This window comes from Aphelocoma coerulescens, chromosome 4A (assembly GCF_041296385.1).
Source record: "Aphelocoma coerulescens isolate FSJ_1873_10779 chromosome 4A, UR_Acoe_1.0, whole genome shotgun sequence".
In the NCBI taxonomy this organism is placed as follows: domain Eukaryota; kingdom Metazoa; phylum Chordata; class Aves; order Passeriformes; family Corvidae; genus Aphelocoma; species Aphelocoma coerulescens.
In genome coordinates, this window is record NC_091018.1 from 1944901 (window position 1) to 1967805 (window position 22905).

At 42.7% G+C, this 22905-nt stretch overlaps 1 protein-coding gene across 1 annotated transcript in view; it reads right to left on the reverse strand.

Moving 5' to 3' along the window:
* DIAPH2 (diaphanous related formin 2) overlaps positions 1–14203 on the reverse strand; it is a 184436-nt gene extending 170233 nt beyond the window's left edge. Inside the window, exon 1 of the mRNA XM_069015023.1 lies at positions 13836–14203. Within this exon, the coding sequence (XP_068871124.1) occupies positions 13836–13958 (123 nt within the window). The 5' untranslated portion in view covers positions 13959–14203. The remainder of the gene's footprint in view (positions 1–13835) is intronic.
* Positions 14204–22905: the final 8702 nt, after the last annotated feature.

Below are 22905 nucleotides of genomic sequence, written 5' to 3' on the forward strand. Positions count from 1 at the left end.
AAGTTGTCTGCAACTTGAATCTAGGTCTTAGTCACCAAATAGAATTCACTCCTACAACCTCTGTTCTTCAGTTCAGAGAATGAATAATGTTCCCATTAGACAATTTAACCATCTGTTAACATATTCAGTTTTGCAATCAAATCTAAAAAGGCACCTAGGAAATTGTGAAAAGATACCTCAGTCATAAAAGCTGATGTGCAGAAACCAGGGCTACACACTCATTTAGGCCTTTCAAGATCTTTACCCATGATGAAGTATACCTGACATTTTGTGAATTATATTTTTACTCATTTTATTATTAATGTCTGCTTTAGGATAATATTTTTCACACTTCAAGGAGCATTCACCACGCTTTCAGAAAAACCTTGAAATGACTGTTGTAATCCATCTGGCTGTCTCAAAAACACTTGAATTGAGCAATACCAATAGTTTTGTTACAATTGTTGTACATTTACATTCGGTCTATATGACACCATATGGAAAAACCTCGTTTGCCTTGCAGCTGTTTGCTTCACAAACTCCTTGAGTATGCATTATTTAGATTTTTAAACCAAGGCTTAACCTAGAGCCTGAGCATGGAGGGAAGCATTCCCTGGGGTTGTACAAAGCGAGAGCAAGGAGCATGTGAACACCTTGCAGCAGGTTGCCAAAATGCAGATGGAGAACTGTCAGCAGCACGAGCCAGGGCTGTGCCAGTGCAGGATGGCACCACCTCCCACAGGGAAGCTGCCAGCTTTTCCCAATTGCTCCACGTTCCCCCCCCAGGAGAGTGACCATCCACAAATGAGCAACGCTCCAGAAATAAGTTTGACAATTCCTCATGCTAAATAAAGCCCGAGGGTCACCCTGGCTGTAAATCATTAACAGCAGAGGGCACCAACTCTTTATAATCACCTGCTGGGAGATGCCTCAGCACTGCTCCCAAACAGAAGGGGAGGGAACGCATGCCAGAGGCACGGGAATCCTATCGGGAATCCTATGGGACACCTCCCTCACAAATGCCACGGCCGATGCCAAGGGCCACCTCCACAGCGCCTGTCTGTGCAAGGGGCATGGAGAGACCCTAAGCAGTGGCCTGCTCAGGTCAGACTGAAAACAGAGGTTGAGAGGAACTGAAACAGCTTTTTCAGATTTATCTGACTGGCACATCACCATCACACTCCAAAAGCAAATGTTCAAAAAACTGCACTTTCCCAGGCGACTTCAAAGAAGCTTTTACAAAACAGCAAATTAATTCAGAAATTGAAAGAAAAAAACCCACTGTAAACAAACTTAGTCAATTTCATCAGATTTGTAACTGAAGACACAAAAGGAGTTGAGGAAGACAATTGAACTTTTATTATAATTTGAAGCTCAAATTGCCATTACTGCTTTGAAAAATTTGTTTCAGACAATGATTTCTTGGTGCTCACTGATAAGTGAGCTTTAAAAAACGGAACAAAATTAAAAGCTTTTTCCAAAAGCTGCAGTTCCAGGTCAGTTTAAGCCAACAAAACTGCTGCTTGTGAGACACGGCAAGGGTGGCAGCAGGACAGTCAGATCAGGCTAGACAACTGCAGAAACGTCTGCAGGAAGCCGATTAGAAGAGACAGTTCTCACATTAGCCAGTGCAGAGGCAAATTAAGGAAGTTCTGGCATTTTCCAGAGCACAGCTGAAGTCCAAACATTTTCCATCAGTCTCCACACCAACCATATCAGATAAGCTGCCGCTGCAGCAGCCCAGCAGCAGCAGGGTTTATAACCCTGCTACACAACTGCAGAGTTCTCCATGCAGCCCCTGCTACAGCCAGGAGCTGGGTCCTGTTCTGCTATCTGGGGATCCTGCAAGGCAGGTTTTGCTTTGAGCATCTTGAAGAAGCACCGTGTGACAGCGCAGCAGGCTTTCCATTACAGACACACACAGTCTCTCCTCAGAATGCTCTACAGCTTTTACATTCCTCAATTCAAACTATCAAGCAGCAGTTTGCTGTTAAAACTTTTACAAAACAGACTTTGGAAAGAGTCATAACTCCATTCATGAGTTTCACAACAAGCATTCCAATGCTGCTTTGATGAAGTGCAGCTTGCTGGCCTCAACGTGCGGGTTTAACGTTCCAAGAGACATTTAACTTACCGGGATCTTTACAAAGGTTAAGAGACAGGGCAAACCCTGGTCTTACAACAGGCATTTAAAGCCTTTTTAGTCTGATGCTTCCATTTGTACTGAGAAATTCTACCTGTGGATTTTAGTACTTAATTTCAAAATGTGTGTGGCATTGCATAGCCATTACCCAACAGAAGGTTTAACAAGACACCACCAACCAAAAAAACACCACCCACAACTCACAAAAACAGGCGGGTAGAAAACTCCATGTAAGCCCAGAAAGGTCTAATTAAGAAACTTGTCCTTTAAATATTCTAATAAATATATATAAAGTGTAGCAACAGAATTGGAGAGGTTCTGCATAGGAGCTCCATGTACCCCCAGGGAGGCCTCTCGTGTTACAGGCAGTGCCTCAGCTGCACTAGGACAGGTAAGGATTTGCATAAAGACACGAGAATGAGGAAATCATATCTGACAGTATGCAGACAGCATATGGGACTGCACCAGCTGCCAGTGTGAATGGGGAAATAAGCACAGGACTTACACTTCTCCATGTCCTTGGGTCGTCAGGCTAAGCATATGCACTGTTGCCATATACATTTTAACTTTTGCCATCTGCACGCTAGTACTGCATTTATTTTGGGCTTAAATTATTTCACTTTCAAATCTAATAATCCTGGTAATGGAGACTTCAGTGGTCTTTCTTCAAAAACACTGTACTTTAAAAAAATAGGATTGAGATAGTTGAGTGGCAATTACGTTTTATGCTTTGCTTGATAAGAAAGCTCATTCAAAAGCTGTACTTCCTAAGCTTCCTTTAGTAAAATGCTAGTAGATTAGGAGAGCATTGGAATAAATTCAAAAAATTCTTTGCAGCTTTCCATGCATATATTTGGTGCCTTTAAAAAGTGTCAGATACACTTTATCAGAGACAAAACCATCTGTCCAAGTACTTGCTACTATACTGGTACTGGGCAGGACTGCTTGGCAGTGTCAGCATAATCTGTTTCCTGCACCTACAGCAAGGATATCAGTGGGTTTGGAAGAAAATTAGAAAGTGCTTTTTCCTAGGAAAACAGCCTGAGGTCGCTTGCTAAACTTGTCACTCAAACAGTCAGTGGATCGACTTGGTTAAAGAGGAGCTCAGAGCAGTTCCCAGTGTGGCCAGGGGATGCTCTGGGTGCTGACTGGAGTGCCTGTCTGCTGCTTTCCTGCAAAGCGTGCCTGGCAGAGCCACGCTCAGCACTGGATCTCTGCCGCTTGCTTTTCAGAAACGTGGTTGTTTGACTTCTGGGCTTTGAGTTTTTAGGGAACTTGGCTTTTGTTTTTTTCAGTATAATATTATTGTGAAGTGCTTTTGAAATATTCTGGAACAGTTAAACTGGAAAAACTATGTCAAAACAATTCCTGACATGGTAAGTGCAGACTTTATCTCAATTTCATGCTTGGAGACGAGCAGTGTTTGAGCTCTTTGCTTTCACCACACTGGCAGCACAAAGCAGTTTTGCTGGATAGCAATACTTGATGTGCACTGAATTGCTGCTCATCTCCTGCCCCTGCTCCTGGGTCTCCTGAGTGCAAGTGCTGAGCTTTTCACACTGTGGAGCTGCCGAGACCAAGTGAGAGCTGTTCTAAAGCTCTGAGTTGGGTCAATGAAGAAGAGTGAGAACAGGCCTCCTTTTATGCCTCACTTCCTCAAGAGAGACGCCTTTTTTATCATGACAAGATTCACCTTTGCTTACTGAACTGCAATAACAGTTTTTACCTTTTTAACTACCATCACACACTTTGAACCTGTAATTAATCTTTTGTTGTAACCAAAGTATTTTCCCTCAAGAGGAGCAACTTGACAGAGTTGGTTTGAAATTATCCTAAAAAATGAAGCAGAAGCTGCTTTGAGAAATTTCTTCACTCTAATAGTTACACACTTTTTTTTTTTTCATTCCTGCTTACTTGCTTCCTCTGTGACAGCATATGCAAGTACAGCCTAACACCCCTGCACAGGGAGAGGCTCACTTTCTGTAAACTTCTCTTGCTGTTCTATGCAGAGATGGCTTTGCTAAGATCCTTAACTGCATGCTGGTGGTTGTGTAGAACATCTCTTGCTCTTGTGGGTACAGTAAACACTGAAATAAGTGTCAGACTCCACTTGGATTTTCCTCTGAAACCATTTGAGAATTAAAACTGGCAGAATACATCTGTTGGGAGAGAACTGACACACTTAAAAATAAAGCAGAACACCCACAGCAAGCTGCAGGAGCTTCACTGGATACTGGGCAGTTCCTTGAAAATGGAGTATACTGCCTTTGATAGACTTTGAGAGAGTGAGAACATGTGTATTTGCTTTGTTTGGGTTGTTTTGTAAGTAGTAAGAAAATCCAACCAACCAAAACACAGCCCACAAACAAGCTGGCAGCAGCAGGGATGCAGTGAGCCAAAGGAGCTGGAATTCCTTGTGAAGACCATTCATTTTGTCTGTACTCAGCCGACTTGGAACATGGTCACAGGGATCATGTCAACAACTTCTTAGAATAATGCTGTCTGTCTTCCAAGAGACAGACCTACTAGTAAAGAGCAAGTATTTAATCAGAGCAGTATTTGATGCCTACATTACAATAGGTTGATGATAAAGTCACTTTTTTCTTCCTTCATAATAAATGATGTGATACTAAAACTTGGAAAAATGAGTAGTGCTGCTGTCATAGCAGGGAACACTGGCTTTTCCTCAAAGAACAGAAATTCAAGATTGAATAATTTCCACAGGCATGGACCATAATGTAACTCAATAGCCAAAGAATATTGGGTTAAACAATGTGCAGCTGCTGTGTCACATACGAGGTCTTTCTGTTCTTTTCCCTATTCTTTCCTGTTTATAACAGCATCCTTAGAAAATTGTCCTTTGGGGAAGTAGGAAATGAAGCACCATGTGAACAGAGAGGAATTACACTGTACTTAACAACGAGGAAGCCCATAGTATCATTTGACTTCAGTACAGCTGAGAGTCCCTATTAAGAAGAAACTGGAATTCAGGACAATTAGAGAACCTTGTAATAGATTATGGAGAATGTTACTTTCTGCTAAAGGAGACAAGCAAAAAAAGATGGCTTATCTTAATATTTAAGTGTTAAATATGCTTTGGCTACACCAGAACATGAATTTTATAAGAGTTTTTCACAAAACAATAGTTTTGAAATATCAAATGTTAACTGGCGGGATTACTGCTTATCTTAGAATTCATTACAGGAATTAGTTTGAATCACAGCATACTATAAACTAACTGTAATGGATTTAGGAAGCTTGTCCTATCCACCCAAGCTTTGTCTGAAGCTCAAAAGTAAATCCATATTAAAAATGAAAATTGCCTTTCTGGTTTACAGGCAGAAATTTTACCAAAGCCTTCTGCTATACTCTACCTTCCTAGGTTGGGAACATCTCCACCAATACACTACAGGATGAAAACAAAATCCACTGCTGTGAATTTGTTGCTGTGAATTTTCCTTCAGTGTGTACAAAATCAGACCCTGAAGCTACTGAGTAGCTCACAAAGAGGGGCAGACCCCGCCTGAAGGACCTCAGTTAGCTGAGCTCATGGGCCAGCTTTGGAACTCGGCCATCTAACATGGGCTTACCCTTTGAGTTCCAGGTTTTGTACTCAAACCTTCTGTCTTGCATTTACCCACTAAATGTGGCTGGCACAAAAATTAAAACATATATGGCATCAGTGTATATTCTTAGCCTGATGTGCTGTTGTTTTCCTTCTTGATGGAAATTCTTACCTGTTCTAATACACCTGGAACATACAACCACTCCAACTATTAATAACTGTCAAGTTCTCATCTACTCATGTACTCACACAATTACAAATGCAAACATCCAGCACAGCTCCATTATGAAACTGAAGTATTTCAAAAGTTACTTTAATAGACATAAAAATAATTCACAGCAAGAGAAAGAACATGAAGAACCAAACTGCAGACAGAAAGCAGAAAACTTTATACTGCATAGGAATTAACTACTTGTCTTCTGTTATTAGAAGCTAGAATCTAATGAATCTCATGTTGGCTTTGTATCTGTTCCTGACAAAGCTACACTCATTAAAAAACACTCAACCACAGGCATCTTTAAAGGTCATTATAACAACCATCATTAGCTCTTACCATATTAAGGAGGAGTAATGAACTGCAGAACTAACATTCTTCCTGACCAAAGTACTTATTTTGTCTTGTTCCACCACCCCTGGGAGCCCAAACTGAATTTATACAGAGCCACTTGTGAACACGTAACCAACTAATTCTGACAAAAAGGTGTCCACAGGGACATTTAAGGTCTCAGGTTCTCTCATCTTCATGCCTACACATGCAGCATGGTGCAGTTTTGTTTATGTGACTCCAGCCAGGACAAAGTTATTAATGTTTGACCAGCTAATCCCTGAGCAAAGAACCACCAGGCCTGTGCCCCTCAAACCAACCTGCACCCAGCAGTCCTGCAATTCTCTTGGCCTTTGGAACCTAAAATTACAGCTGCTGCTCTCCTGGCTGCAGAGCCAGGGGTTGGGATTCTATAGCATTATTCCCCAAATATCTCAAAATTTTTATTTAGAAACTTGTTCTAAACTACAAGGTAGCATGCTCAAAGCTCCACAATCCTCAAGCAAGTTCTCCTCTACTTATTCTCACTCAAAGGGACAAACTAAATATGTTAATGGGGTCTTGTTATAAAAAGAAAAGTTCATATTTCCATTGTAAGTAGGACAGCATTAAGTGTGTTAATATATATATATGTTTACACACACACAGAAAGCACTACAGAATACATGGCAGGACTTTTTCCAATGACATTTTTTTAATCAATCACTTTTACACCTACATTATCCACCTCTGAAACAAGTTTAAACTGTTATAAATCAAAAATATCTTTTAGTAACACTATGCAAAGAACACTTGCAGGCAGCAGACACATCAGACATTCACCATACTCATTACTTTCTCCAATACCACTTTGTCTCCAATGATTTCCCTGAGGATCACTCAAAGGAAGGGAACCTTACAAGAAAGCTGCCTGCCACAAGCACCACCCTGACATTCCCCTTCTCTCACTCTCCTGAGAGACAGTTTCCTGTTTACACAGGAGGAGCCTGTATCCATTAGAAACTCTTCAGAACACTTCTGTCTGATGTAACACAGAAGGTGTGGTGACATTAGACTATGCACTACACCTTCAGGCCAAATATTACCACACCCAGGTGAACCAAAAACCTTCAGGAGCTGTATCAAACCATAAAATTCCCTACGCGTGGCTTGTTCCGGAATTGAACTTCCAAGGTATTCTCCATTTTTATAAATCAGACGAGTCCATGATTTAGCTCATGATGTACATTACAATATCATTTCATTGCCACAGCAGACCCTTCTCAGATCTGTGCTGCTATCACACCACATCCAACTAAAGAGCTGTCAGGAGAAGAGGGCTGAACAGCAGACACAACTTCATGGAACTGGTGGATAAACTTTAGACAAATTCATACAAAAGGAGGAGTTATAATGTGCTGTAACTCCAGTCTTATTAGTTTTAGCAAATAATCAGAAAAGAGCAAATACTAAAGGAGTGGTTCTGACAGGTTCATTTTCATGGTCTTGTTTGTCCCACTGTGGCACAAAACTCAGCAGAGCACCAAGGGGAGTACGGAGAGTGCTGAAGCTTCTATAGCTCCCTAAAAAAGCCAATTCTTTAACTGTCCCCCCTTTCTCCCATACAATTAATTGTTACCAGGTATATTTGCTTTGCAGACTGTGCTAGTGCTACTTTTGTCACACAACATCCCACTTATCTACTTGTTAGGAAGTTACACTTCAAAGTGGGAATCCTAAAGGCACTCACTCCACAGTGCTGTAGCAGAAAGCCACTTCATTCACAAGATTTGAGGATCAGTTTGATACAAAAACAATATGCAAGTGTAAGCCAAGTTAGCTTTGTCTGCCTGGAACTTTATCAATTGCTACACAAATACTAAAGAAGGTTTTTCAACTGTTAGCTTCTCAAAACTTCTCTTCCACCATAGCCAAGTTTAAGAAAAAAACCCTTATTTCCTCCTAAACAGAGTCACTAAATTATTTTTTTTTAAAAATACTGAATGTAAAGAATGATGATATACAACTTGTAAGCATCTGCAAAAACCATTCATTTTAGTAATTTCCTAACTTCTTGTGGTTTTAAGGTTGAACAAGCAAACTGATGAAGAACAAACCGAAACTGCCAGTTGCTTCAGCAGCAACTGCCATTGCCTATCTTACTCTGAATCTGGACAAGGATGAAAAGAATCAGAGGCATGTTATTGGCCATTATTGCTTTATGGTTTACCTCTAGAGAACTGCAAGTGATGCAGAAAATATGAACTCATCTTGTAACCCACTCCAGGTTTCTAGGCCTATCTTTTCCTTCTCCCAGGTCACCAGCAATCCCAAGTGTCACTGGCAAGCTCTGCAGGCTACTTGTGACACCAGAACCAAAGTTCATGCTAAACACTTGGATATTCAGCACCACGCTGCCTCAAGCCTCAGGAAGCACCACTTCCATTTGCTGTGCACACTGTCAGCTCTCACAGCTGCCTTTCACTTGGCCTGGGTGGAATCTGCTTTGTTTGCAAAGCTTCCTGTAGTGTACAGAAGTGCTCTACAGTTTTGTCTTACAAGGAGTAGTTCAGGAAGTTTAATTACCACAGACAGATAGGCTTATCACTGTCTCTATCACCTCACTCACACAGTGTCAATAGCAATTCACATTAAAAGCTAAAGCATCTACCTAAACATCAGCACCAAGCACACCCTACCCTCCCATGTCAGCAGCAGCACCCAACCAGAATAACTCTAAGCAACAGAAGCTTAGTAAAACATTAATTTTATTCTTCAGTAATGGTTGCACCATGATAACTTCACTTGCTGGAATATCATGACTCTGATCTAATAAGACCAAGACTCTTTTACAACACAAACATTTTGGTGCACTTTTTCTTCAAGCATACACTTGAAACAAGAACTGTCAGCAGGCATGCACAGATTTCACTCAGACACACCATGATCTCAAATGTAATACATTTGATTTGATTGCCAAAAATCTCTGCTCCACCTGACTCATAGTTCATGTATGCAGTACACAGATATCTAAAGGAGTTATGCAAAAAGCACACAGCTTTTTTTTTTGGTGGGTCCTGCAGCACACAGTCTGTCTGACAGGGATTGATAACCACAATTTAAATCACTCCTCAACTCCTGCACTGATATGGGTGGTGCAACACAGCTGGGAAACCTCTTCCCCAGCACACTCTGCTTACTCCTGGTTTAAAGCTACTTCATAAAAGCTTTTACCCCACTGTTTGACACTAGCTTATAGCACATTAGTCAGAATGTTGAGTTGCTAGCTTTTGATTCATCCCAAAGCTCACGAGGTTTAAAAGACTTCAGTGTTAAGCACAAACAACTTCTGCTTTTAAAACAAAATATGAGATGCTCCTTGTTGGGTGAGTCACCAAATCCACTTGCTATCCAATTAAGGGAGCTCTCTTTTCCCTAACGATTTGTTTTTCAAGTTACACAACATCTTCCTCCTAATCTGCCTTTAAAGGCCACGTCACACTCAGAATGCAGCCCCTTTCAGAAATGTGGTTTGCAGTAAGTGGAGTACAGCTTCCATGCACACCTGGAGGGAACCTGGGGGCAAAGCAGCATGTGTTAGCCTGGCACTGGCCATCCCATGTGCTTCTGCTAATCCTACACTGACAAGGGATATTAGTAACTAGAATTAAAAACACCACCAAAAAACACTGGCCATGTTAATTTCTAGTTAGACAGTGCTCCAGCATTCCCAGAGCACCCCAAACCCTGCTACAGCACATCTTTCCAAGTGCTGACTCACAGGTGTTTGAAAGGATCTCATTCTTTTCTCAGTGCAGTCTAAACTCTTGCCTAAAAAGCAGGGTCACCCACCAAATTCACACCAGCATGCCAAAGACTCTGTCCAGGTTTCAGAACTTGAAAACCTCCAAGAACAGTGATTTCAGTGTCTCTGACCAACAAACACTTAATCATCCTTCAAATTATTTTCCCTTTATAGTCTCCTCTCCAGCAACCTCTCCTGCTGCTTTTTATGACCTCTGTCTCCCCTTCTTCAGCCATGAACTTCTGTAAAAAGTCTGACTTCAACTTCTCAGCCAAAAAGATGCTCAATTTGCCAGGCCCTTGGTGAGCTTCACCAGCTCTGTCAAACCAGACCTGACACTCTCAAGCACTTCCCATTTCCTAGGTACCCGACAGAATTATCTGTTTCCCAAGTGACACTGAAGCATCGAGGAGAGCAAACAACATCTAAGCAAAGCATTAACCAACAGAGGAATCCCAGCAATCTCCCTGACAACCTTAATTTAGTCTGTTTGCCCTAGCAGAACAGGCATGCTTTAAAACAAGCAAAACTAGCATGTTGCCAAACCCACGGAACTGCTCTCTGCCACCTCATGCCAGCCTATTCTCGGGGCTGACGTGAGATCAGATGATTGTTTGCCAAAACAATTTGGATTTTTTCTGCCCATTTGACTGTAAACAAAAATGACGACAAAAATACCAGGCACTTATTCCAACCTCTAGTCCTTGAGCCAGCAAAAAATGAGGAAAACCCCCCCAAAACCACCAACCCAGAGCTCCCTCAGCAGCAGTTATGAGTCCAGGTGCTCATAACACAGACATTAAACTTTAGTAAAATACTCCAGTTTACACATTACTAGTATAAAAACTGGAACTGAATTCTCATCGTGCACTTCTGTCACATTCAACAAATTGCATGAAACCTGAACACCTCTCCCAACTACCTAAAGCAAAAAGTAACCAAATTAGTAGCTCTGATACAGCTCACCTTTAATTACTCATGTGCACACATATTCATCAACTGTCTTACAGAGAAATACTTTAAAGCATTGCTTTCTTTCCCAGCATGGATTCTCTCTCCATAGCCCAGTCCTACTTCACGTCAATCAGGGAGAAGTGCCATTGATCAGGCTCCAGCCCTTAAAAAATCCCAGCCAAACAAACCACTGCACTTCTGCAGGCCAAGCACCACTGCACACCTTTTCGTTTCAGATGAAAAGAACAGGGAAATAAAAACCTTCCACCTTTCTATTCTAGTTTCCCTTCCCTCAGGATAATGACTTCAGTTCCTAGCCCTCTCACCTAGAGCCATTTTTATCATATAAAAATCATTCCACTGGACTTCTTCCCAAGGATTTGCCTAATTTCAGCTCCTGTGCCAGGAACCAAAAATACTTTCTCCTCTCTGTGTAGCTGCACACCCTCTCCCACCAAGCCCTTGCTCAGCACTCCCCTGGATGTGTGAAATAAGTTCTGGGGAAGAGACACACTCCTGTCAGCACACTTGGAGCTCCTTGAATTATACCCAACACATGACAGAGCACGGGTTGATTCATCTCTGTAACTCCACTGAAACTTGATGAATTATAAGTTGTGAAGATGAACTAAGAAAATCTCCACACCCAACTGTGAGGAACTTTGTCTGTGAACTCAGCAACAACTCAGCACTGGCACAGTGCGGCTTCTTTGCCACCAGTCCCAAATACACCTCCATCTCAGTTGCACAATGAAGAGAACAGGGATGAGGTGCAAGTAAGACTGCTCTCCCAGTGCCTGAAGACATTGCCAGCCTCAGCAGAACCAACTCCTCATTCAAAATTAAAGCCAGCAAAGTTTAGTAGGATTACTCTCCTATACAATGGATAAAGCCTTTCCCTGATTACAGGCTTGTTCTTCCCTGACACACCCATGGTAATAATTGATATATCTGGCTGCCCATTCACACCAACTCAATTTAAAGCACACCTGAATCCCATCTTTTTCTCACCCAGCAGTAAATCTCTGTTCATGTCAGGTTTATACACCATTCGTGTACATCATGTCCACAGTGAGAAAAATCTGCTTTCCCATTCAACCCACTCACTCAATTTTATCACCAAAGGCCAGTCACTTATCACAGGGCAAAACTATCTTTCAGAAGGCTCTGATTTGAGCACCATATCCCTGCTCTGATCCATGGTGCTGCTGGACTGTAATCATCCACCCCCTCAAGAAACAAAAGCCTATTGCTGCGAATGAAGTCAAATGTTAACGTTATTTTCTTTTTCTCCACTAAATGTGACAATAAAAATTTATTCTAGTGGTTCTAGAATGACTGAATAGACCATGCAATGGAAATAGCCATCCTGTTCAATCCAATTTTGAGCTCATTTCACTTTGATTTTCAAATTATGTGCTTCTATCAGAACAGAGATTTCTCTCCTGCTAGAGTAAGATTCAAATTCATGTTCACAGCTTCCAATAGAAGCACTTCCCTGACTGATTTTTGAATTAGTTCCCTGCAGGAATCTTCAGGCAGCCTTCTTAACTACTTTAGCAGGAAATAGTAAAGGCAGTATAAACACACCCAAACTTGTTGTTTATATGAAGTTCATCCTATACAAGGAAACACGAGTTTGTTTCCAATAACACCATGAAACAAAACAAGACACCATATTTGCTTATCTTTTGCCAAGATACACATTGTCACTTTTAATACAAGTGCATTTCCAGTCATACAGGGTTCTGGCTGTCATCCTCTGAAACAAATATAACTTTCAGTAACTTTTCTGTGCCTCACTGTTATATATTTACCAACTTCCCCATATAATTTCTAACTTTGTTACCAGTTATTCAAAAAAAATATATATATCAAGAAAAAAAACAAACAAAAAAAACCAACAAAACCCCAACCTGCAGTTGTCAGTCTGATCGTTCAAAAGCTCTCTAGTCGCTGCAAGGAACACAAGACAGGAGAACTTCAATACTGACTTAGTTTTACCAGCATCTGGGAAAACCCCTGCAACAGATTCAATGGAGTTTGTAACTAGTGTTCTGCAAGGAGAAGACTCCGGAAGTTTTAAATGCCTGCTACACTGTTGCACTTGGAAATACAGATAAAAGCTGAGCTTAAAAGGGTGGATTCAACATTAGGCCACGTGTAAGTAACAGATGTAAACAATCGAAGGTAAACACTGTCATATTAGCTGGTTTTGCTACTACAGCATTTATGAAGTGGGATACAACCCAGTGATGTCCCTTTGAACTCTACCTGTATTTCAGCTTATCGCGTCTGTCACTAAAAAAATCAAAGAGCACAGCTCTAACAAACAAACTGCATTCCTAAAGAGGATTTATATTCAAACCTGAGTCAAATCTTTCCCGAATAGGCTAGAAACCAGCCAGCTTTTACAATTATGCTCCCATTCATTGAGAAGCTGCACTGGGCAGCACGTGGCTGGCATCACGACCAGCAGCGTTCCGGATTGCTCAGACGGAGCCAGCCGCACCCCGCGCTCCGCGGCGGAGCGGGCCCAGGCTGCGGGAGCAGCGCCGTCCCCGCCCCAGCGTGGGAACTCGCGGCGCCCGCGGGCAGCGCCCACCGCCGGCTGCACCGCCCGGGGATTCCCGCCGCGCGTGGTCCAGCGGCGACCCGGCCCTTCCGGGGGCCGCCAGCTGCCTCTCCGAGGAGCCCCCCAAAAACCCCGGGGGGTTTAAGCGCGGAGCCTTTAATGCCCAAAAAGGCTCTCACGCCCCTCCGCGCGCCCCGGGCCCCGCACTCCCCGCTGGAAGCAGCGCGGCGCATCCGCGCCCCCTCCTCCTCCTCCTCGTGCCGTTCCCTGCCCGGCTCCCAGCGCGCTCACCAGCTTGGGCTTGTTCCGGCTCTCCTCTTCCGCGGCGCGCCCGCCGCGCTTCGGGTTCATCCTGCCGGAGCTCAGCGGCTCCTCGCCGCCGCCGCCCGCGCCCGGAGCCGCCTGTCCGTCCATGGCACCGCGGGCCCCGCGCTGCCGCCGCCGGGCCGAGCGCTCACGGCCCCATCGGCCCCACGGGCCCCCCGCGCCCGCTCCGCCCGGGGCGGCTCCGCTGCCTCCCCCGGCCCCGCTGCGCGCACGCGCACGGCCCGCCCGGCACCACCGCGCCTGAGCGAGCGCCGCGCGCCTGCGCCCTGCGGGGAGCGCGGCACGGACCGGGGAGGGGCAGGAAATGGCGGAGCCCCGGGGGCCGCACCGGAGCTCCACGGCAGGGAGGGCTGCAGGGAAAGGGCTGGGCCAGCTCGGGCCGGGGGTTTATCGCACAGTGGGGTGGGCTGGGAGGGGCCTTGGAGAGCGTATCCTTCCACCCCCCTGCCATGGGCGGGGGCACCGCTCACTATCCCAGGTGCCTGCGATCTCCGTCGCACCTGGCTTTGGATATTTCCAGTGATGGGGCAGCCACAGGTGTTCTGAGCAACCTCAGCGTGAACAATTCCTTCCTAGTATCCAATCTAAACCTTCGCCCTTTCAATTTGAACCCGTTCCCACCTGTCCTGTCGCTACGTGCTCTTTATAGTCTTGCCCCATCTTTCCTGAAAGTTCCCAGCAGGTTCTGGAAGGCCACTGGTCACCCCAAAGCTGGCTCTCTGTTCTCCAGGCTGAACAATCCCAGCCTTTCCTCCCAGCAGAGCTGCTCCATGCCTCTGCTCATCCTGGTGCGTCCTCTGGCCTCTCTCCAGCAGCCCCATGTTCCCCGGGGCTGGGGCAGCTCTGCAGGAGGCTCTCACCGGGCACAGGGGCACCGTGCCCATCCCTTCCCAGCCGCCCAGGCCGGGGCTCAGCGCAGCACGGGGGGCTCGGGGTGCCCGGGCCCTCGGGCGGGCCGTGCCCGGCTCTCACCCTCCCTGCAGGGCCGCTCTCCGGCCGGCTGCCCCGGCGCTCCCCCGCTCCGCTCGCTGGCAGGGGCAGAGGCGGACACTGGTGCTGGCGATGGCCGTGGCAGCCCGTGATTCCCGGCAGAGCCTGGTTTCCATCGGATCTGCCTCACTCTGCAGCCGCTGGGCTGTGAGCAGAGTGCCCAGACCCTCCACATGCAGGGTTCCTCAACGTGGCAGCGCTGACTGAGGTGTGTTTCCCTGTATTTTGTTTGGGACACCCACAAGGGACAATGTGATCATAGACACAAGGGATCGCACGATCACAGAAGTGTTTGCGTGGGGAGAGATCTTAAAGAGCATTGAGCCAAACTGCCCTCCCATGGGCAGGGCCACCTTCCCCCCACACCAGGTTGCTCAGGTTGTCCAACCTGGCCTTGCTTGGATAATCATGGCGTTTGAACTAAAATTGAGCTACTGCCACAAACAAAAGAGTTATTTTTTCTCTCTCTCAACTTCCAGAACTCCAGTCCCCAATATCTGAGTCATCTACAGGTGCTCACAGCTTACAACAATAAAAAATTGTTTAAACCGTTTCTGTGGATTCCAGAATCCCTTTGGCTGAGCCTCGCTGTGTGAGCTGAAGGTCTCTCAGCATGGTCTGTACCAGCATGGACAGTGGAAAAATCATGGGTCACATGTCTGCTTATTAAAGGTGTCATGGTCACAGATGCCTTCGTATCAATATCATTGTTATTTTTAAAAGAAAAATACACATTTTATGTTGGTATAGCTGAATCTGTGATTGCTAAATTATGTTGGGAAAACAGCCATGAACGCCGCCATGGTCTGTTGTTCTGCTGGGACAATCCTTTGGAGTTCACATTCAGATATAAATGTATCAGCTTGTTGCCCTCTAGGAGAAGGTCCCAGCTCAGCACCGATTCCACAGGGGGGTTGTTCTTTTGGAAAGGAAAGCAAGACAGCAGAGTGAGTTTTCTGATCTCTGTCTAATACATACACAGTGATAAAAAGCCTGAGATTCAGGTCTCTCTGCATTTCTTGTAACTCTCTGAGGCTTACCTGACTACTGGGGGAAATATTACTCCTTTAAATCCAGCAATGAAAACCTGTTGGTAAAATCTGACAATACCAGCTTTCAAATAAAATGACAGCTCTAAAACTGGCAGCGGTCTTAAAACCAAAGCAGAATCTTGGCAGCAGAAGTTAGGAGGTTATAAAATGAGATGCATCTCTTTCTTCTAGTGCAAATCTTCCTTTTTTTCATTCTGTTGATTTTAACAATATTTATTTGGGCATAGTTTATGATACCAACTTAACCATACATAAGCTGGAATTACGAAATCAATCAAGTAATCATGAATTTAATCACTTGTTTGCAATGTCAGGCAATGTGATGTTATTTCCAACTATATCCATTTACAGTTTACAGGGTATCATTCTACAGCAACAGTTTAACAATGGTTAGTTAAATGCTCCAATCTGGTTTTCTCTTCCCTTCAGTTAGGTCTAATGACCATTTTGGTTTTTTCTCTGCTGTCTCTATTTTTTGTATTAAGCAGCCCCCATATCTACAGCACAAATTTCAGTCAGTCCACATTCAGAGAAGACAGAGAATAATTTCCAACGGCCTGACATCTCTATGCACAAATTTAAGAATTTTTAATCCAAATTCAGTAGCACTATTTGTTCAGCATAACTCTTAAGTGCTCAAGAACTTTTTGTCCTCAAATTTTCTAAATTTGCCACAATGCTGCTTGTACTGCATTAGCCAAGGGTTCTTTGGTAAAGCCTTTACAAGGAACTGATCTCTAAGATTCAAGAGCAGCTGGCACGATGTGCCAAAAATAATTTATGGTATGAGTGAAAGCAAGTGCACATGTGAGAAATGGAGAAAATTGAGCAAATGTCCAGTCAGACCTTGAGTTAATTTAATTTTGATAGAGTAAAACTCAGTTCACATTCCTGGTTTAAGCAAAGCACACAAAAGAAGCACCGAAATCAGTGTGGGGACAATGCACATCACACTGGAAACAAGAGATTTGCCACTTTAGTAATAACTGTGCCCTTGTCTAACTCTACCCTTGTCCTGGTGGAGGAAAGATGTGCAACCATCAGGCTGCAGCTGCATCATGTGATGAAAAGTCACCGCACAGCTGTTCTTGGTTCCCCTTCCTGGGTTTGCCTGCTCTCCTGGGACACACGGCTGCTTGCTTAGCAGAGTTAGGTCATTTTTTAAACTCTAATTTACAAATACTTTGCAAGTCTCCATACAGAATTTTCAGCTGTGGCTTAAAATTGTTGTTTGTGTTGTACAAAACATTGCTGATTTGCTGGAGACCTGCTTTTGAAAAGCTTGCTATAGATCAATGTCATTAGATCTACTTCACAGCCTCCTCAGCAGAAGTTAAAGCCTGTTGTTTGCTTTTTGAAAATGCTTTTAGTCATACTGCTGCATTTTAGTGTTCTTCCCACACCCCACTCCAGTTTCCAGGACTGAGAAGCAAATATTCCATGTATGAACTAAGGACCTTTATGACCATATAAACTCTGCAGGTAATTCCAAGCAAAAGGAGTGAAGAGAAATCATGTAGCTATCCCAGTTAGGAAAAATTTAGATGGAAAAGCCCCTCAACACCAAAACAAAACAAACAAAAATCTCCCCAGAAAACCACAACTCTGCTTAAGGCAAGCAGACAAACCTCATTTTGGCAGACATTGCAATGCAGTATTTTGGCTCAACTCCGAGAGCAACAGCGTGGCCTGAGGGTGGAAACAAGTAGTTGTACAAACTGTTCTTAACTTGGCTTCATCTCTGAAGCAAATGGATTTCAGAACTATTTATTAAAAATATCATTTCACAACACTGCAAACATGGAACCTCAAAAAGCCACTGCTCTGTAGGTGCTGGCATTTCTCCTCATGGTTTCATGTGTAATCAGTCCCATTCAGTCGCACAACCACAGCAGCTCACAGAGGTCACACAATTATCTTACAGCAAAATGATCAGAGACTGATAAGTGTGAGGTATTTTGAGCATCCCTAAAATGTGCATTATTTTCTATCTGAACTGGGACAAAATAGGCCTTTGAGGATGACTGGCTAGCCCAGCAGTATGAGACCTTACAGCTCTAACATCCTGCCTCTAAACAGACCAAAAGTTCAGTCATGCAAGGTTGCAGAAGGCACTCACTCCAAGTATATCCAAAAAGGAAAATGATTCTGGATTTGTGAGAATTCATAAATTCAGTGGTAGAATCTCCATTTGTGAGACAAGGCATAGGCTTCTGGTTCACAGATCACCAAAACTGCCATTCAGTTTTCAGTCCCTGGGAAATATTCTGTTCTCCACATTTCTAGAACTGAGGAAGAAATTTAACACTGTTGAAGTCTTTGTCCTAACTGCGCTGGAGGGGAAAAAAAAGAAAAACGTAATTGCTCTGTATGCTACCAGAAGAGAAAACACAGTATTTAACTTAGCCACAAACAGGAAATATGTTGCTAAGTCACCTAGTAGTACATTCCCCAGCTCTTCATCCAGAAATTCCATGTCATTAGCACAACCACCGTACCACAGAAAACATACCACAATCCTTCACTGCTCCTCTTGGGCTGTAAGCTTCTCTCCCTTCCTGGCCAGTGTCATCACTGCAGTCAGTGTTTACTCTCCTGTCTCTTCCTCCTTTTTGCAGTTTTAATTGGAATCTATTTACATTTAGGAATTTTTAAAAATTCCCGAATTTATCTTCAGAAGCAAATCAGTCTAAGCTTGTTTACAATGCATGAGGATGTAGTAAATGACAAAAAGAAAAGCATGGGGTGGAATAGCTTATCTTAACAGGTGGGAAAATAGGATTAGAAGTATTAACTGCTAAGCAATTAAATGAAGAGCGTTAATTGCATATGAATTGATAGTCTCTATTGACAAGGTTACCTCACTTTCTAAGAGATACTCTTTGACTACTTAATAAATGTTATTTATTTGTAAACTTAAATCCACAGAGAACCCACTCACTGATAATTCCAAGAACTACTTGTTTGCTAAAGTTTTGTTTAATCTAAACCATAATTTCCTGACTTTCTAGAGGCAATAATTGAACATTCTATAGGGTTTCTGTAAATAAAGTCACGAGAAGTTACTATCATGCTTGTATAAAATTTATTACTGATTTGAAGGTACATTAAAACATCTTATATTAACCTTTAAACAGTGACATTTCACATTACAATCATGCACAGTATAACAAATGTTAATTAAAACCACAGCTTCTGAACATTCCTTTAAATGGCTGAGGATTACACTTTGGCAAGGTTAATTCTCCACGGCTACAGCTACTGTTTGTTTTTAACCAGCTGTGAGACGGCTGCACCACAGCTCATTTATTGGGCTATAACCTTTTCAGTTCCAAGGTAACTTACATGTTTTGCTTGTCCTCAGTTGTAGGAAGAGGAAATTGACAGTTTCCCACTCATTGTTTAGGAAAGTCTTCACACTGAATATGTTGGGGAGGTAATTGTGCCTACAGCAAACCTGCAGTTCAACCTGACTTACTAAATCTAGCTTTGATCTAAAACCTAAAGCTGGACGAGCTATACCATTATTAAATGATGATACTGTAAAAACATGAAGTTTCCTTATGTCAAGGCACTTTTTCATTAAACTGAATAATTGTTTTAATCTGAAAAAAAATCATTAGTGATTTTAATTTAGTCCAGGCCAGGCTCCTCTAATACTTAGGAAACAAAACATCCATACAGGTTTTAGGTTTATATTTTCCAATGTGCTACTTCTTTGTTACAAACGTTTTCCCTCCTTGAGGCAATTAACTGATTTAGGTGAGTGCTGTTGTCACTCTTTTCTCCATTTTGACCACTTAGTCTATAATTCTAGAACACAATCAGATTTATGTTCTCCAGAAGATTTTCTGCTTTCAGGTTTCAACAGAGCAGTAGGAAAACATAATTCTTGCTCCATTCATGATTTCTAGAAACAAGGCATGCATAAAAAATTGCACAGGATTACTTCAGAGAACAATGTAAAAAAAATAAAGAAATTCTTTTGCTTGATTTTGGGCTTTCTCCACAAGAAAAACATATGATGTAATGGTAAACAGTTAATAATTTATTCTCTTTTTTTCTCTTTCTTTTAAAGTATCCTATTCCATAGAATAATCAGAACTTTTTGCATCAGTACTTCTATTTTTTCCCAACATTTTATGTTCTAGGACGTAACTGCTCGATGTGAATAAAATGCAGTTATGTCTCACAATACTGAGTTTTCTTCCAAGCCTGAAAGAACTGGAGATGATCTGTACAGAGAGAAAAAAATGCTAACATTGCCACTAAACACTGTATTTCAGTTTTTAAACATACAATTATGATTACTCACATGTGCTACCCTACCTTACAATTTTTAACAATGTCGTACATCTTTTTCATTTAGAGTCAAATCCCAGTAGTAATTGTGGGTTTAAACAGAGTATTTGAGGCCTCGGTAAAAGCTACTAATTTTTTCCTCTTTTTCTGTCATCTCTGGGGTTTTAGACACGCAGCACCTCAGTTTTGTCTCTCTCTGACAGTGCAATTCTATCACTGCCTGCAGAAGGAAGCAGAGAAGCTGTTTCTTCACACTGGGACATTTTTTCCCCGTGAAGACTCCTGGAGGTTCTTTCTCTCTCTTCTGCACATCTCCCCACAGCCCCATGGCTGAGTTCACAGCTTATCTTGCTGTGGGATTTTCCCCAAATTGTTTAGAAAATATCTTTTGATGTTCATGTCTCACAACACAATTTGCTTCTCAAACATAACTGAACAGCTCACTATGAACTCCTTTTATTTACTACAAGGCTTCCCTTGACCACATGCAGCACTAGAGACCTTTCTGTTTATCCTGCCTTTGTACATCTTCCCAGCTCTTCACAAAAACTAAATACCACAGCCATTCTCTTAACAAACCACATTTCTGTAGCTACCCAGGGCTGCTCAGAGCAGGACAGATCCGAACTGGGTATTTAATGGTCAGGCTGCTCTACATGGGAACTTTCCTACTTTGTTTATTTTGTCTACAAGGAAAGCTCTATCGTGGGCAAACAGTGTTTACCATTTCTGTACATGATACAAAACCCTAACAAATAAGAATTCTACAGTGCAGGGAATGAATAATTATCAGTGGAGTAGCCTTAAATGTATCTCACCATAGCCTGCACTTCAACAGGCAGATTTCTGGGTGGAAATAAAGTTCATTTCGAAGGAAATAATGCACATGGTGAAGGCATTAGTAATGCTAATGAAGAGCTTCCAGGCAGATGGACAAAAATAGGCCTGATTAAAGCTAAAGATTATGTTAAGAAATCTTTGTTCAAGTTGTTCAATGGAAGAATAAGATAAAAACTTGTGGAATGTTCAGCCATGGTAATTGCTTGTTCAGCATATAAATAATAGTTCCACTTGCTAGAAAGAGATGGATTTTTGTTTCGTATTTTCCTGTTCTGCCCTTGTGTGTAGCACATATCATTTACTGGTGGGGTATGGAGGGGCTTCCATCACCACATCTGCGTCAAAGGTTTGTCCATAGCTATGCTAACTCCACAAAAGGTCATTTTTGGGGAGGGTAATGGGACACATTTTACAAGTGTGTCCTTTTACATGAGCCAACACTGGAATTATTTGAACAGCTTCTTTCAAGGGGGATAAACCACTTATATGATGCAGTTATTTAGTATATAAACTAATTTTATTATGTAATTCCATCATGTTATTTCAAAGAGTGACCTAGTCAAATATCTTGAAAAGCAGGTGTTGCAGCTTTGAGGAATGAGAAGAATTATGCTGAGCAGGAATGTATTTGTATACTCCCCATGTTGGTTTTGGTTCACTCAATATTTGTGTTTAACTTAAAAGGGTCTTTAGTAACTTCCACTGAAACCAACCATATGTTTCTCTTTTCTGAAGGAAAAACCTAGCTCTGAAGTCTAATATGCATCCTTGTCATCCAGCACACTTCTAGCAGGATGGCACTGTGTGAAATACTGCAGAAAACAAGGTTCTTCTCTTGTTCTACATTTTTGGTTTGTTCTGAATTATTCTTCCTTTTGTGTCTCTTAGTTCCTTAAATTTTGCTCACACTGAACTTACTTGTGAAAACCAAATTCTGCAGGCTGTACTCAGAATTCTTTGCTTGTCCACTCAGGCCTTTTTATAAATGAATGAAGATGGCATGTGCTAAAGTAAAGACAGGGAGAAGCAAGATTGATGCTGATCTTCTCCTGCACACGCAGACTTGTCTATTTTTAGCCAGACAAGTCGCTGAAGATGAGTTTGAGGCTCGGCCCAAGAGAATGTGGTTTTTCCCATGATGAGAACACACATTAGGCTTCATTTAATGTAAGAAGAGGTGACTCTCAGAGTGGCAGTGGTTTATATTTCCCTCACTTTATCCATATGCAAAGTGGATTTGTTCAGCAGCCTTAGCACTTTATGTGATACAAAATTAACAGGGGGAAAAAAAAAGAATAGTTTTCTGCCAAGTTAGTGTGCTGAGCTAATCCACACCTGTAGAATCCCTAGCTCTGGCATAAGGAAAGGGGACAAATGTGGCAGTGAGAGATTACCAGACTAACAGTGATATTCTCTCAGCTTTAACTCTGCACTAAAAGTGCTCTGCTTCATGAGATGTGACAGTTTATACTGTGAACTGTGGCAAGGTTTTTATCCTTCCCTGCTGCCACGTGGACTTAGGGACCCACACTGTGCACCCAGGCTGCCACAATTCTCAGCCGTGTGTTTTAGGATCAATTGAAATTGTGTAAAGAGAGCAAAGTCTATGGGCTGAGGGCAAGTTAAGCTCGTCAGCCAGATCAGTGGATATTGCCTGTTTCTGGGTCAGAACTCTTTGTCATCACATTCTTTATTGAGCCTTCAGTGATGGGGAGTATGAATCCAAAGATGCCAATGCAAAACCCTCTCCTGCACAGGCCTCTCTGGAGGAATATGAGCACAAGCACGTGGCAAATGCTCGTTCTGTTGCTTAATGCATTACAGGAAGGTGACACAATGTCCAGTGATAA